Consider the following 14,196-nt stretch of genomic DNA (forward strand, 5'->3'; position numbering starts at 1 on the left):
GTCCTCCTCAGACCGCCGCTTCTGCCGCCTCCGCGGGGGGCGCCGGGGGGGCGCCCTGCCCGGCGGGGCCGCCCCGCGCATGCGCGACGGGGCCGCTCCGGCTGCGGCTGCGGCAGAGCCGGGCGGGCGGCGGGCAGGGACCGGGAGCGGGAGCGGGGCCGCCTCGGCCATGGCGGCGCCGCGGAGCGACGGCGAGCGGCGGAAGCAGATCAGCGTGCGGGGCCTGGCGGGGGTGGGCGACGTGGCCGACCTGCGCAGGAGCTTCAACCGCCACCTCCACTTCACGCTCGTCAAGGACCGCAACGTGGCCACCCCCCGCGACTACTACTTCGCGCTGGCGCACACCGTGCGCGACCACCTCGTGGGCCGCTGGATCCGCACCCAGCAGCACTACTACGAGAAGGACCCCAAGGTGAGCGGCCCCCCTCCGCGGCCATTGCCGCGGCCGTGTCCCCCCCTCCACGGGCATCATCGCAGCCATGGGCATCGTCATGGCCACGTTCCCCTCCACGGGCATCAACATGGCCATGGGCATCGTCACGGCCACATCCCCTTACATGGCCATTGCCACCGCGCATCTCCCGTCCATGGGCATCACCACAGCCGTTCCCCCCTCCGTGGGCACCGCCACAGCCGCCACGCCAGGCGTTGCCATGACCTTGTGTCCCTGGCGCGGCCGTGGCAGCGTCCCCTCTCTCCGTGCCCATCACCGGAGCCGCGTTGGCGTGGGCATCGCCACGGCCCCGTCTCCCCACGCACGGCACTGCCTCACCGCCATGGGGCATCCCCACTGCAAGGACAAAAGTTTGGTGTTTCTTGCTGATGTCCACCCTACAGATAAGCTTTGATTAGCTTTCACAACGTAGGCTGCGGTCCTCCGAAACTGGAAAGGCCGCTGCAGACCAGTCTTGCTGCTTGCTTGTGCTTTGACCCCCAGCACCTATTTGTCTGACAGTAAGATGTGTGCGTGCAGCTCATGGCGAGATGAACTCAAGGAAATCTGCTGCTGTATCGCCCTAGGGCTCGAGCCACTTAACAGGCTTAGGTGGATTTGAAGCATCTGTGTCCAAAGATGCCAACCCTCAAGACGTCCTGTTTGGCCGGAGACAAAACTCTCAGCCCTGAGCGCTGAAAATGGCCTGGGAAATGTTAAGCTGAGACACTGAAATGCCCAGCCCTGCATTCTCCCTTTCCTTCCCTTCCCTTGCCGCCTCCTGCCCTTCTGCCACGGGTGACCTGACTCATTTATCTTCCAACAGCTCCAAAAATGTGATAGCAGCATTGGAAAATCATTAGCAGGAAGAGGCCTGGCCTGAAATCTGGCCAAGTATGCAAGGGGTGGGAGGCTCTCCCCGGTTTTCAGCTGGCTCGGGATCAGCTTGATTTCCACAGGAGAAAATATTAAAAATCCAGCATAAGCATCACTTGGACCAAGCTGCCCAGCTAACTATGTTTAAATGTACTGCTTGGCATCCTAGATAATTCTTGCCCCAAGTTAATTAGGGAAACACTTAACAGGCAACAAGATTTTTCTATAGAAGGCTGTTGGCAGGGAGATGTGCAGCAAAGAGTTGGCCAGCGTCCCATGCAACCATCCCGACAAACAAGCTGTGGTGCGTGTTGTTCAGAAACAGGCGCCGAGGGCCTGTTTAGCAAGACATCCCTATTCAGGAAAGCTCTTAAGTCTCCTTTTTTCTTTCTTTTTTTTTTTTTTTTTTTAGTTTTAATTGACTTTAGTAACAATACTTGGTGCAGTAATTGATGAGCAATCCTCCTACAAGCGAATGAAGGGAGCGGTGTGTAACTTGCTGCTGTTTTCCTTTGCCTCCCCAGCGCATTTACTACCTGTCCCTGGAGTTCTACATGGGCCGCACTCTGCAGAACACGATGGTGAACCTGGGCTTGGAGAACGCGTGTGATGAAGCCATTTACCAGGTGAAGTCTTATCCCAGGACTGTCCCCCCACCGGAGATTTAGGCAGACTTTTCCATGCCTGGGTATCTTTGTTACGTTAAAGTGTCATTGGAGGGATTCACACTGGAAAAAAGAAAAAAACCTTAGCCACTGTTAGCACCAAGTCAGCCAGAAAGACAAGGGCCTTTTTACTCAGGCTTGCAGGAGGACAGTGATCTTTGTCACAGATGATGTTGGGGCTTTCCTATCCCAAATCTTTCCCTTCCCCACCCTGGCTTGATCTGTGTTACACTTTTAGCCACCCCTATCACTCTGTGTCTGGGGCTTTCCTGGTTGAACAGAGCTGGAGCACTGGTGGAGGGGCTTGGGGAACAACTGTGCTCTCTGCCCAACTCCCTGTCATTCACCCTCACGCCAAAGTGAGCAACTGCTGTCCTCTGAGAGGTAGCAGCTCTGCGAACGTGCTGCTGGCTTGCAGCCTCCAAGGGCATGCAGCCCCCAAAGAGGCTGCCAGCGGTTGAGTTGAAGAGCAGGTTGCCCAAGAGATGTAGAAGATGAGACAACCACTTCACCCCTGGATTCCAGTCAAGAAGCTCTCCTGCAGAGTGGCTGTGGTGTGGGAAGATGCAGAGTTATGGTGAAAGCTGCAAGAAGAAGCTGCCGCCGTGGCCGTGGCGTTGCTCAAGGCAGGGTGGATGTAAAGAGAAGGGAGGACCGCATAAGCAGGCAGGATTCTGGAGCCCCTTTTGCTCCGTCTGGCTGTTTGCCATCCTTTTTGCAAGGCAAGTTCAGTGGACAGGCCTCGCAGCTTGAAGGACTGCCAGAAGACAAGTGTTTTGTTTCGTGTCTCTAAGGAAACCTCCCAGTTCAAGGGAAGGTGACGTTTGATGATGAGCTAAGTCACTTTCCAAGTAATTAGGCTGCCCAGCAATGGGCAAGATGTGGAGGAGTGCGTACAGAGCGAGCCCCTTGTGGCTTTTTATTTTATGTGAGATGGGTTGTTTGGGGGCTTGGGTTTGCCCTTCTTGGACAGCAGCCTCCTAGCCTGTGAGGGGTGAGATCCTGACAGTGTGTTCCTCTGTGGTTATTTTCCCAATAGCTGGGGTTGGACTTGGAGGAACTGGAGGAGATTGAAGAAGATGCTGGGCTGGGAAACGGAGGCTTGGGCCGCTTGGCAGGTAACACGGGGAAAGGGGAGCCCTGTCCTCAACGCCAGCTGCACAAGGGCTGTGCCCTCCTGGCGAACGTGTCGCGTGTTCATTGCAGCCCCCTGACCACCCTTCGCCCTGTCGCTCGCCCGCTGCAGGACAGCGCGCAGGCCGTGGCCCCCATGTGTCGCGGCCAGCCTCTGTGCTCCCAGCCTGCCAGAAGTTGTCCCGCTCTCCAAAAGAGAGGCATCCATGCCTAACTGAAGCGTGGCATTCTGGAATGGGGCTGCAGAAGGCTCCTTGAAGCCTCTCCTGTAAAATCTCGCACGACCCTGAGGCACCCAAACAACTCTCATGTAGACAAAATGTTGGCTGCTCTTTCAATTTGCTTGCCCCATAAGTGAACAAGGAAAACAAGGGAACGAGGCCTCTCTGCCCCATAAGTGAACAAGGAAAACAAGGGAACAAGGCCTCTCTGACACAGTGGAGATGCCAGGGCTGGTCCTTGCTAGGGCAGTCCTGCAATGATGATTGGAAAGAGATAATGGTTAAGTGGTTGGTGCTGCAGCCAGGCAGGTGCAGAAGCCCTGCTTTATCTGCCAGGCTGCCTTAGACCAAGCCTGGTGCTGATGCCCCCACTTGCAGCTGCCCTGTCCTTGGGGCTCTTTGTGGCAGCTCGGCGTGCCTGGCACTGAGGCCATGCTGCAGCCTGGCCCTTCCTACCTGCAGGTTTCCTCTGTTTAATACGAGATTTCAGTGGCATCAGTTGTGGTGGCTCTTCTCCCCTCTGCGCAGCGTGTGCTGGGCGTGAGGTCCCTCATGTTGTGATCATGCTCTGCTCTTCCAGCTTGCTTCCTGGACTCCATGGCCACGCTGGGGCTGGCAGCCTACGGCTACGGCATCCGCTATGAGTTTGGTATCTTCAATCAGAAGATTGTTGACGGCTGGCAGGTACATGAGGAAAGCAAAGTCACCCCTTCCCTTCCCTGCAGTGGTCAACTCTGCCTGTGGACAAGGCCTGGCCACAAAAAACGCCTTGGCAGTGCTGTGGTGACGTGGGCTGTGTATCAGCTGAGGGGTTCTGGAGGTGCAGCAGGTTCCCACCCGGGGCAAACACCAACTGGCCCCCATGGCGAGGTGGTGCCTGTGTGGCACAGCCGAAATCCAAGTCCCTCCCCGAGACTCCATGGATGCAACAACCTGAGAGTCCCATCTGACCTGGGCAAGGAGTCAGGGCAGCAATGGCACTGTGGTGGGACCGAATTGAAGATGCCTGGACTGAAGGGAAATGTGATGGGATGAAGGAGCGGGTGCTGCTGCTCCTTGCCATTCCCTAGGAGACTAGCAGCAGGGGATCAAACAGGGACTCTACTGCAGCACAGTCAAAGGATTCACTAAGAAAAATTGGGATTGATTTCACTTTACCCTGATGATACGAATTAGGATTTATGCCCCAAATGACAGCTATCCCTAGTGCATGTCTGGAAATAATTTCCTTTAGGAGGCCTGGGTTGATTATGTACATAAAGGACCTTCTTTCTCCTTAAAACAGCACTGCATGAATCAGTGCAGGTGAGAGGTAGTTTTTTTTCTTTCTTCCCCACAAAGAATTTGCAGTGTTGGGCTCCATAAATGGTGAAAACAGATGTGGAGAATAGCGACGACTGCATTGGCTAGATGTTACTTTAAAAAGAACACGGAGGGTAATGCTGAGCTATATCTCAGGCTGCCCTACACTGTCAGAAAAACGCCTGTGGGCACAGAGCATCTCTTCTGAGTGCCTCAGCCTGTCTGTTTTCTGGTGCACATCAGCCCTGACTGCTGCTGAATTCATTTTTTTTTATTTTCCACTCGCTGTCCCTCTCAAACTGGATGCAAAGTCCTTGAGATGCACTGAGCGTAGGGTTCCGTGGGGATAGTATAAACCAATGCAGCTCTGCAAAGCCAGTGTAAGAGGCTGATCTATGCAGTCATTCGTGTTCTGGAGAGCCTAGCTCTCCTCTAGAGGCCTGTGCATCTTCCTTTCCAAAGTCAGCTTACTAGGACTTGGCTTTTAAGGCAAGGCTCTCTTCGGAAAGGCCTAGTTTGGCCCTAAATGGCTGCTTTCAGGTGGAGGAGGCTGACGACTGGCTGCGCTATGGCAATCCCTGGGAGAAGGCGCGCCCGGAATACATGCTGCCCGTGCACTTCTACGGCCGCGTGGATCACACCCCGCAGGGAGCGAAGTGGATCGATACCCAGGTAAGAGATCAGCCCTGGTGTCGGGCCTGAAGAGGACAGGACGGTGCGAAGGTGGAGAGGCTTCCCCTGTGCGGGCTGTTGTCAGACTCTGCTCTTCTCCCAGTTTGGCAAGACTTGTGATTTCGTGATTCATCTAAATATCTAAATATTTAGTCGTGGTTGTGACTTCGCATCAGTCAGCACTTGATTCTCAATTGATTTCCTGGGTGCAATCCCACATCCTTGGGTGGAATCAAAGCCTGATTTATGCTGGCAGAGAGCTGAATCCCTGCCAACTGCATTAGGCACCTTCCATGCTGCTCCTGTCCCCCGTTGCTCAAACGCAGTGATTTTGCAGGTCGCTCTGCTGCTGCTGGTAGAGGTTTGCAGTTTGGGAGAGCCTTGGAGCAACCTGTTGGGTGCTTCTGTCACTGGAGCAAGTTCCTCCCTTGCCTGTTCGGTTCAGCCTGATGGATGGAGTGCTGACAGGGGATGCTCGCAGCATAGGCTCAAGTTCCCAGTCAGTCTGGAGGCCTTGTTTGGTGCCAGGGCAAACCCAGGGAGGGCAAACACTTGCCTGCATAATAAATGTATCCCAGTCTTACAGCTGAGGAAGGCAAGCTTTAAATAGGCACACATTTGTGAAGAGGGCTGAAAGTGTGTTGGCCTTTCCTCTTTAACCACTGCCTAGGGAAAGGAAGGGCTTCATGAATTTCTCGGAGATTTAGGGACGCAGCCCAGCTGTGTTCCCACACTGACCAAGGGTCTCTGTTGGGCCTGTTTTGCCCGTCTCAGGAATGCACAGTCATAAAGCCAAGCCAGACCCTTCAGCGCCAGCCGCTCTGCCAAGAGCTGAGCCTGGTTACAGAGCCACTGTTCAGAAGAGTAGGAAACCAGCTCCAGTCCAAGGGACCAAAGCTGTGGTGTTAGTGAGCTCCAATGTCACAGCCCTGTCAATGGCAAGAAACAGCCTTCTGCGGGGGGTGTCTTTGCTTGCCAGGCTTCAGGCAGCCCAAGCTGTGCAGTGCAAAACAGCTGCTTCGTACCAGAAAGTATGTTTTCAGCCGGTGCCCTTGTAGGAAATGAGCTGGAAGGGCTCACCAAAAAAAAAAAAAAAAAGGCCAAGAAACAATGTCCAAATATAGCATCGTTCTGTTGATGCTATGGGTGCCCCAGGCCCGGGGCTTAGATGGGGCGGGCTTGCATTCCTTCCATGTTCAGAGCTGGTAATATTAGCTTTCAGATGCTGAGCTCTTGCTGATTTTTCCCCAGAAGGGAAGTGTTGGTGCCAGCACACACACACAAAAAGGCTGTTAGGGCCAGTGTGCCAATCATCTGCCCAGTTCTGCCTGCCTCATAAGCCCGTCTCCCTCTGCTCTCAGACGCATCCCGTGCCACTGCCTGGGGGAAGCGGTGCCTTCAGTGTGTGCTGAGGGGCTAGTGGGTAGGATTTGTGCAGCAGAGTCTGTCCTGGGTGGAAACAAAAAGGTGGCAGCTGTCCTGGAACATTGGCATGGGAGGCACTCCAGTTGGTACAGGGAGGTCAGCAGCTTGCTTGCAACTCTGCTACCTTTTGAGGATGGCACCTTTGCTCCTGTTTGCATTGTAAAGATGCAAACAGCTCTGGTCCTTCTATTAGCCCATTCACAGCAGCTGTTGTAAGTGCCCATGAGAGCGAGCAAGCCCATGAACCTCAGCACATGGGTTTTAGTGTGGATGAGATCTTTTCTGCAGCCAGGAATTGCCTGTTCTCTGGCTTCCTCTGTGCTGCGAGGTGTCTCCCCCTCCTGTGTCAGTGAAGACACCACATTGCTTACTGGAGGGCAATATTTTGCAGGTTGTGCTTGCTATGCCTTACGATACGCCTGTGCCAGGGTACAGGAACAACACGGTGAACACCATGAGGCTGTGGTCTGCGAAAGCACCTAACGACTTCAATCTGCAGGAGTGTAAGTGCTGTCTCTGCTGCCTCTATTCTGGGCTGGGGCATGGTTGCTTCTGTGTGCACAGCTCTTCCCATCTGGCCTGTTTCTTCCATAACACCTGGATCCCACCAAAACACAGAGCTGTGGCTGCATCCACGGATCACGGCACCTCCAAAGCGCCCGTGCAGCAGGACACCCACCTGTCCTCCTTCCATCCCTATCATGCCTGCCTCAGCCTTGGCACCCAGGCTCTAACTGGAGTGATGCAAAGCAGAGGCAGGGCAGCTACCCTAGAGATCGAGGCTAGGTCATTACTGAAGGGGGATGGTTTTAGACAAAACTGATCTGAGTCATTGTCTTAGGCTTGCAAGCACTAGGATGTGCTTCCATCTGCTTCTCCGGCTTCCATCTGTCTTCTGTTTCCATCTGTTCTTCCCAATCTCTGCATCTTCTGAAACTGTGTGGTGATGTGCTATTCTCTAATCCTGTCTCTTGTCTTTCCTGCTGTGCACACATACATTCCCATTCATGCTTCCCTATAACTGGCTTTAATGTTCCTGCTCAACATCTCTGCAGTCGTTACTAGGAGGAGGTGAGGGCTCTTTGCTCAGGACCTGCACAACAGGGAGAAGGATACAGGGTCTGGTACCTGCCTGAATTGCTATAGCTTTTGCAGTCCTGTGTGTACTTCTCCCGTGCTGCAGTCAATGTGGGTGACTACATCGAGGCTGTGTTGGACAGAAACCTGGCAGAAAACATCTCCAGAGTCCTGTACCCGAATGACAATGTGAGTGAGTGACTTCCTTCCTCTCTGTGCTGCTGCTTGGGATCTGCCTCCTTGTCATTTTATTGCTGGAGTACCTGGACACTACACAGGCTACTGGGGGGAGTCTGAAGTCCAAAAACCCTGCAAAGGCTCTAGCAGAGAGCGAGGGAGCTGTGCTTGCTCTGTGTGAGTCGCTGCAAAATGTGACGGATTCTGATGCCCTCTGGAGGCACCTGAGACCACACACCTACATCTTGAATGAGCAGCACCATCCCCTGGAGCTGGGCTGCTCCTAGTCCAACATGGGGATTTCAAGCCCCTGTCCCTGGTCCAGTTCCGTGAGATGCAGCCCCAGGAACATACGCAGTAGCCCTGCAGAGGCGCTGAACGTGTAAGGGCTGGCGGGAGCCCCTCAGAGTGGGCAGGAGCAGCTCTAGGGGGCTGGTTGCTGCCCCACTGATGGCTCCGTGTCCTCCACATGCAGTTCTTCGAAGGCAAGGAGCTGCGGCTGAAACAGGAGTACTTTGTAGTGGCTGCTACCCTCCAGGACATCATCCGCCGCTTCAAGTCATCCAAATTTGGCTGCCGAGATCCTGTAAGAACGTCCTTTGAGACCTTCCCAGACAAGGTGAGTTAGTGGGCCACAGCTGCCTATCGTTATGGAGAACAGGATGCTCAGGATCAGACAGGGTCAAGTATACAAAGATCTTGGTCATTTGAGTTGGAAAATGGGTGATCTCTCGGTCTCCCCAGGAGAAAATTTGCAGTTTGGAGCAAAACTTGCAAAGGTCAAATAGCTCCATTTCTGAGAGCTCCCTCTGTTACTAGGATGGTTGAGGGGTTTGTGAGCCATAGAATGGACTTGGGGCTGACCCCCAACCCTGTCTTTGAAGGATGCTGTGCTAGGAAGCCACCAGAGTCTTGTTCCTGTGAGATCTAAGCCCGGCCTGTCTATGTTGCAGGTAGCTATTCAGCTAAATGATACCCACCCAGCCCTGGCCATTCCGGAGCTCATGCGGATCCTGGTGGACGTGGAGAAGGTGGACTGGGACAAAGTAAGCTGTGAGATGCACCCCAGACCTTAGGGCGCAGGAGCTGCCGCCCTGTCTGCACACAAGGTTTCACGTCCCCTCCGGGCGCGTGGTAACCTGCTGTCTGCGCTCAGGCCTGGGAGATCACCAAGCGCACGTGCGCGTACACCAACCACACCGTGCTGCCCGAAGCCCTGGAGCGCTGGCCGCTCCCCATGTTTGAAAAGCTGCTGCCACGTCATCTGGAGATCATTTATGCCCTCAACCAAGAGCATCTGGACGTAAGGGCCTGGACTGGTCACTGGTCAGGGGGAGTCTGACATACCTTTCCTTAGGATGGGAGTGTTTCCAGGTCCTACATCTGGGTCGCTAATCTCCCTTTCTTGCTTTGTGCATCCTGGCAGCGTGTGGCAGCTCTCCATCCGGGGGACAATGACCGTCTCAGGAGGATGTCGGTGATTGAGGAAGGGGCCTGCAAGCGCATCAACATGGCGAACCTCTGCGTCATCGGCTCCCATGCGGTCAACGGCGTGGCCCGTATCCACTCGGACATCGTGAAGAGCTCAGTGTGAGTCGGGGGCTGTCCAAGGTGTGCGCAAACCTCTCCTCTGCGCTCAGTGAGCTTTGCCTGCAAGTCTAAGGGTCTCGCCAGGGATATCAAGGTCTGCTTGGGTTGTTCTGCATGACAGACTGGGTGACACGGACTCATTTGTGTGCCTGCAACATCTAACTCCTCTCCTTTTGGAGAAACCCTAGTCCTTGTGGCTGAGGGAGGAGGTGAGATGCAATACTGAGAATTGGGGGTAGTATAGAGAGGTTAGAGAGAGTGCCCTGAGGCAAGAGCATATGTAGGGGAAGCTGGGCTCAGCTGAAGTCCTGGGTTGTGGAGAGGCCTGGTTCAGAGTGGCTCCTGCTCCCTGGTATTCCAGATTCAAGGATTTCCATGAGCTGGAGCCAGAGAAGTTCCAGAATAAGACGAATGGGATCACACCGAGGCGCTGGCTCCTGCTCTGCAACCCAGGACTAGCTGACATTATTGCTGAGGTGAGTCACAAGCTTAGGTTCTTCTTGCTCTTTGCATCTGCTTGTTTCTTCGTGTCAGCCTGAACAGAGCCCAAGCCTAACTCCTGGCAGCTGGGAGTGAGTACAGGCTGGTAGGACTTGAGCTCTAAAGTCATGAGCTTTAAAGATGAAGAATTGGCTGAGAATTAGAGAAATTTCAGCCTGTTTCTGTCCCCTCATGGTGTCTAGAAACAACCTGTGGGGCAGCGCCATGTTCTGTGGAAACAGGTGTCCACAAAAGCATCCAGCTTCACAGATGGACAGGGCTCTCTGAGAAGTCCAGCCACAGCCTTGGGTCCTTTGTGAACCAGGCTCTGGAGGACCAGCTTTTCCCTCATACCGAGACATGCAATGGCTGAATAACATCCTGCAATTGAACATATTTTTAAGCTCTGCCGTTCAGCTCCTCCAGCTACCAGGAATCCCTGGTGTGTGCAGACATGCTTCCTCTAAATTTCTTCAAGAAAGAGGGACTTCTTTGGGTTTCTGCATGTATCATTTTTCATCCGAACCTTCCAGGTGACAGAGAGCAGTAACCTCACCAAAAAAAAAAAAAAAAAAAAAAAGCTGTGTTCCTTTTCCTGCCCAGAGTGTCTCTTCATTCCCTTCACAGTGGCATCTGTCAGGGAAACATAATTGTGGACCAGGTGAGAAGACTTAAAGGTGGGACATTCCTATCTTGCTTTATTCTTTTAGCAAATCGGAGAAGATTTTATCACGGATCTGAGCCAACTGAGGAAGCTACTAGATTTCGTGGATAATGAGAGCTTTATCAGGGACGTGGCAAAAGTCAAACAGGTAACATGGTGTGCGGGTGGGGAGATAGGGAACGAGCATGTTCCCAGGAACACCGCAGCAGTGAGTGCCCATGTCTGATACAATGCCTAGGAGCCCATGCCTGCTTCTTATCAGATTTCCTTGGCAGGAGAACAAGTTGAAGTTTTCGGCCTACTTGGAGGAGAAATACAAGGTGAAGATCAACCCCTCCTCCATGTTCGATGTTCAGGTGAAGCGAATCCATGAGTACAAGCGGCAGCTGCTGAATTGCCTCCATGCTATCACCCTCTACAACCGTAAGTGCTGCCTAGGGCTCCCCACTCCCCAAAAAATCCCTCTGTGACACCACCTTGGGTGCTGACGGGTGGTGAGGAGGGGGTGGATCACTGGAGGCTGCTGAGCCTGGCTCTGTTCTCCTGCCATGAGGGGCTTCTCTCCAGGAGGAAGCCCTGAAAGGTCATGCAGAGCTCTAAAGGGGAGTGCTCATCTCCAGTGAGAGCAGGGAGCTTTGCCCAGCTGATCATTGCTTCAGTAGAATCTGTGCTCTTTCAGGCATCAGAAGCAATCCATCCCAATCCTTCGTGCCCAGGACTATCATGATTGGAGGAAAGGTAAAACCGTGTCCCAGGCTCAGTAGACACGTGGCTCAGGTGGGATGCGAGGAAGGTGCTGCCCCACGCCAGGGGCGTTGCTGGCCTCCCATTGGGTTAGCCAGCACATTCGGTGCTGGGTGGCTCTTCAGGAAAGTCCTGCATGGGCAGTTGGGCAAAACAAGGCCCCATGCTTCCCTCCCTCTGGCTCAGGATTTTTCCTTCCATGAGGGTTTTTCTGCTGATTTGCAGCAGAGGTGCAGGCCCAGATTCTCTCTGCAGGGAGGACCTGCACTGGCACCTCTCCTGTTCTCCCTTCCTTAAAAAGCTTCACCCTTTTTGCGCTGCTCTTCTTCAGGCAGCCCCTGGCTACCACATGGCCAAGATGATCATCAAACTCATCACATCCATTGGCGAGGTTGTCAACAATGATCCCTACGTGGGGGACAAGCTCAAGGTGATCTTCCTGGAGAATTATCGGGTATCCTTGGCTGAGAAAGGTATGTCGATAGCTCCCCATGGAGGGGATGGCAGCGGACACAGATGGGGGTTATGTCAGCGCCATCCCTGAGCTGTGTGGGCTGGAGCTGATGAGTTAGCAGGGTGTCTAGCAGCTGCTGTGAGCTGCTTTGCTGTCCTGGGGCCCAGGCTGTGGAAAGCTGTGGTGTGTTGAGGGCTAACTCCCACCTCTCTTACACCTGGCAGCGATCCCGGCAGCTGATCTCTCCCAGCAGATCTCCACAGCTGGCACTGAGGCTTCAGGCACTGGCAACATGAAGTTCATGCTGAACGGGGCCCTCACCATCGGCACCATGGATGGGGCCAATGTGGAGATGGCCGAGGAGGCGGGCGAAGAAAACCTCTTCATCTTCGGCATGCGGGTGGAGGAGGTGGAGGCCCTGAGTCGCCGCGGGTTGGTGCTGGGGAAGAGGGTAACGTGTGCGCAGGCCGGTCAGACAGGGCCATGCTGGGCATGGACGCAGGCCATGGCAAGCAGTGGACTCTGGAGGGACTCCCCGGGAATGGAGATGGGTGTAGCTGTAGCTGGAGGCTGTTCCTGGTGGGTTCTGGGCCTCGGGGCAGCAGACATGCTCTTCCCTCCTGACCCTGCCTCCCCTGGGCGCAGGTACAAACGCACGGGAGTACTACGAGCGCTTGCCAGAGTTGAGACAGGCTATCGACCAGATTAGCAGTGGCTTCTTCTCCCCTCAAGACCCTGGATGCTTCAAGGACGTCGTCAACATGCTCATGAACGACGACAGGTAAGTCCTGGCGCGCAGCCAACGCATCCTACAGGCTGCCGTCCACACGGCCTCACTCTACCTTGTTGGCTTTCAGGTTTAAGGTGTTCGCTGACTATGAAGCTTACATTAAATGCCAAGGCCGAGTGGACGAGCTCTTCCTGGTAAGGAGCTCCAGGGCTGGGGTCCTGGGCTGTGGCAGGGAGGAGCTAGGCTGAGCTTGCTCTGTGGAGGCCACCTTGCAGCCACTGCAGCGGTGGGTCAGCCTGGGGAGAGCGCTGCAGGTTTGGAATCAGTGGTACTCCCTGCACCCCAGCTGATGCCCTGCAAGGCTGAGAGCCCAGGCAGAGCTGGGGGCAGGACGGACCGCACACACTTCCCTCCGCTCTTCCCAGGACCCCCCGGGAATGGGACCAGGAAAGTGATCAGGAACATCGCGTGCTCGGGCAAGTTCTCCAGCGACAGGACCATCACAGAGTATGCCCAGGAGATCTGGGGTGTGGAGCCGTCAAGGGAACCAATACCCCTCCCCGACCTGCCCCGGGAGTGAGCGGCGGGCAGGCCCGAGCGAAGGGCTCCCGGCCGGAGCGGCCCTCTCTGCCCTTCTCGGAGAGAAAGGAGGCCTTTCAGGGGAAGGGGAAGGGAGGACGGCATTCCCAGGAGGAGCCTTGGCCGCCAGGAGGAATGGGAGCAGGGCCGTAGGCTAAAGCACTTGCATTAACCCCCCTGTACCCAGCCCGCATGTGCTGCCTAGCGCTTCTAGGGAGCCCAGGGCTCCACGTCTTGGTGAGCTGTGCCCCATGCTTGGTGAGAGCGCTCCCCTGGCCTTCTCCTCGCCCGCCAGCAGCTTTGGCCCTTCCCCGCCAGCAGATTTAGGCAAGGGACAGTGTCCTGCACCCACCTCTGAGCAGGAAGTGCCAGCCCTGAGGCTGGGGAGAAGGGCGCGAGGGTGGCTCCCTCTTGCACCCCCAGCATGAACAGGGCTGCTCACCGTGGTAATGCAAAGCAGGGGCAATACTTGACTGAAAAATAGTACCCCCAAGGGCGTTTGAGCATTGAGGTGCCGCAGCGCAGCAGCAACTCACGCACTGGCCCAGCTCCATGGCGAGAGCCCGGTGAACTCACTGTCTACTCACCCCGGGCATTGGTCCTCGAGCCAGCATGGCCCCTTCAAAAGGTACCTGGCACATTTCCTCCTCCCACAGCTAGTCACCTAGTTAGGTTGTTTAAAAAATTAATTAAAAGCCCAGTGGCCAAACCACCCTGGGTTTTTATTGTTTGTTTGTTGGTTTTAGCAGCCATAGGCACATGCAGTGGGTGGGCTGGTGCTGCTCGTCATGCACCTTCCCCCTGTAGGTGACCCTGTGAGATCCTCACCCAGGTGCAGTGACCAAGCCTCACTTCCCCACCCCAGGGCCGCGTTTAACACGTCTAGTGCTCTGTAGTGCACCCATGCACCTCTGTGTGATGGCAACTCATTAAAACAACTACTCCGGCCTTGCTTTGGTCTCCTGCTGTGTCC

The 14,196-nt window shown here is 55.0% G+C and overlaps 1 protein-coding gene across 1 annotated transcript; it reads left to right on the forward strand.

The window, feature by feature from the left end:
• Positions 1-142: 142 nt before the first annotated feature.
• PYGB (glycogen phosphorylase B) lies at positions 143-13,251 on the forward strand. Its single transcript, XM_088531259.1, has 20 exons — positions 143-412; positions 1,834-1,935; positions 3,014-3,092; positions 3,910-4,013; positions 5,172-5,303; positions 7,120-7,231; positions 7,912-7,994; positions 8,458-8,601; positions 8,936-9,028; positions 9,139-9,285; positions 9,409-9,572; positions 9,934-10,048; positions 10,763-10,864; positions 10,992-11,139; positions 11,396-11,454; positions 11,792-11,933; positions 12,139-12,353; positions 12,568-12,695; positions 12,772-12,845; positions 13,070-13,251. The coding sequence occupies exons 1-20, from the start codon at positions 170-172 to the stop codon at positions 13,222-13,224; spliced, it is 2,541 nt and encodes an 846-aa protein (XP_088387385.1). The 5' UTR covers positions 143-169; the 3' UTR covers positions 13,225-13,251.
• Positions 13,252-14,196: the final 945 nt, after the last annotated feature.

The sequence above is a fragment of the Tinamus guttatus genome, unplaced genomic scaffold (genome assembly GCF_059628265.1).
Source record: "Tinamus guttatus ecotype Peru unplaced genomic scaffold, ASM5962826v1 Tinamus_guttatus_pri_ptg000403l, whole genome shotgun sequence".
In the NCBI taxonomy this organism is placed as follows: Eukaryota; Metazoa; Chordata; class Aves; order Tinamiformes; family Tinamidae; genus Tinamus; species Tinamus guttatus.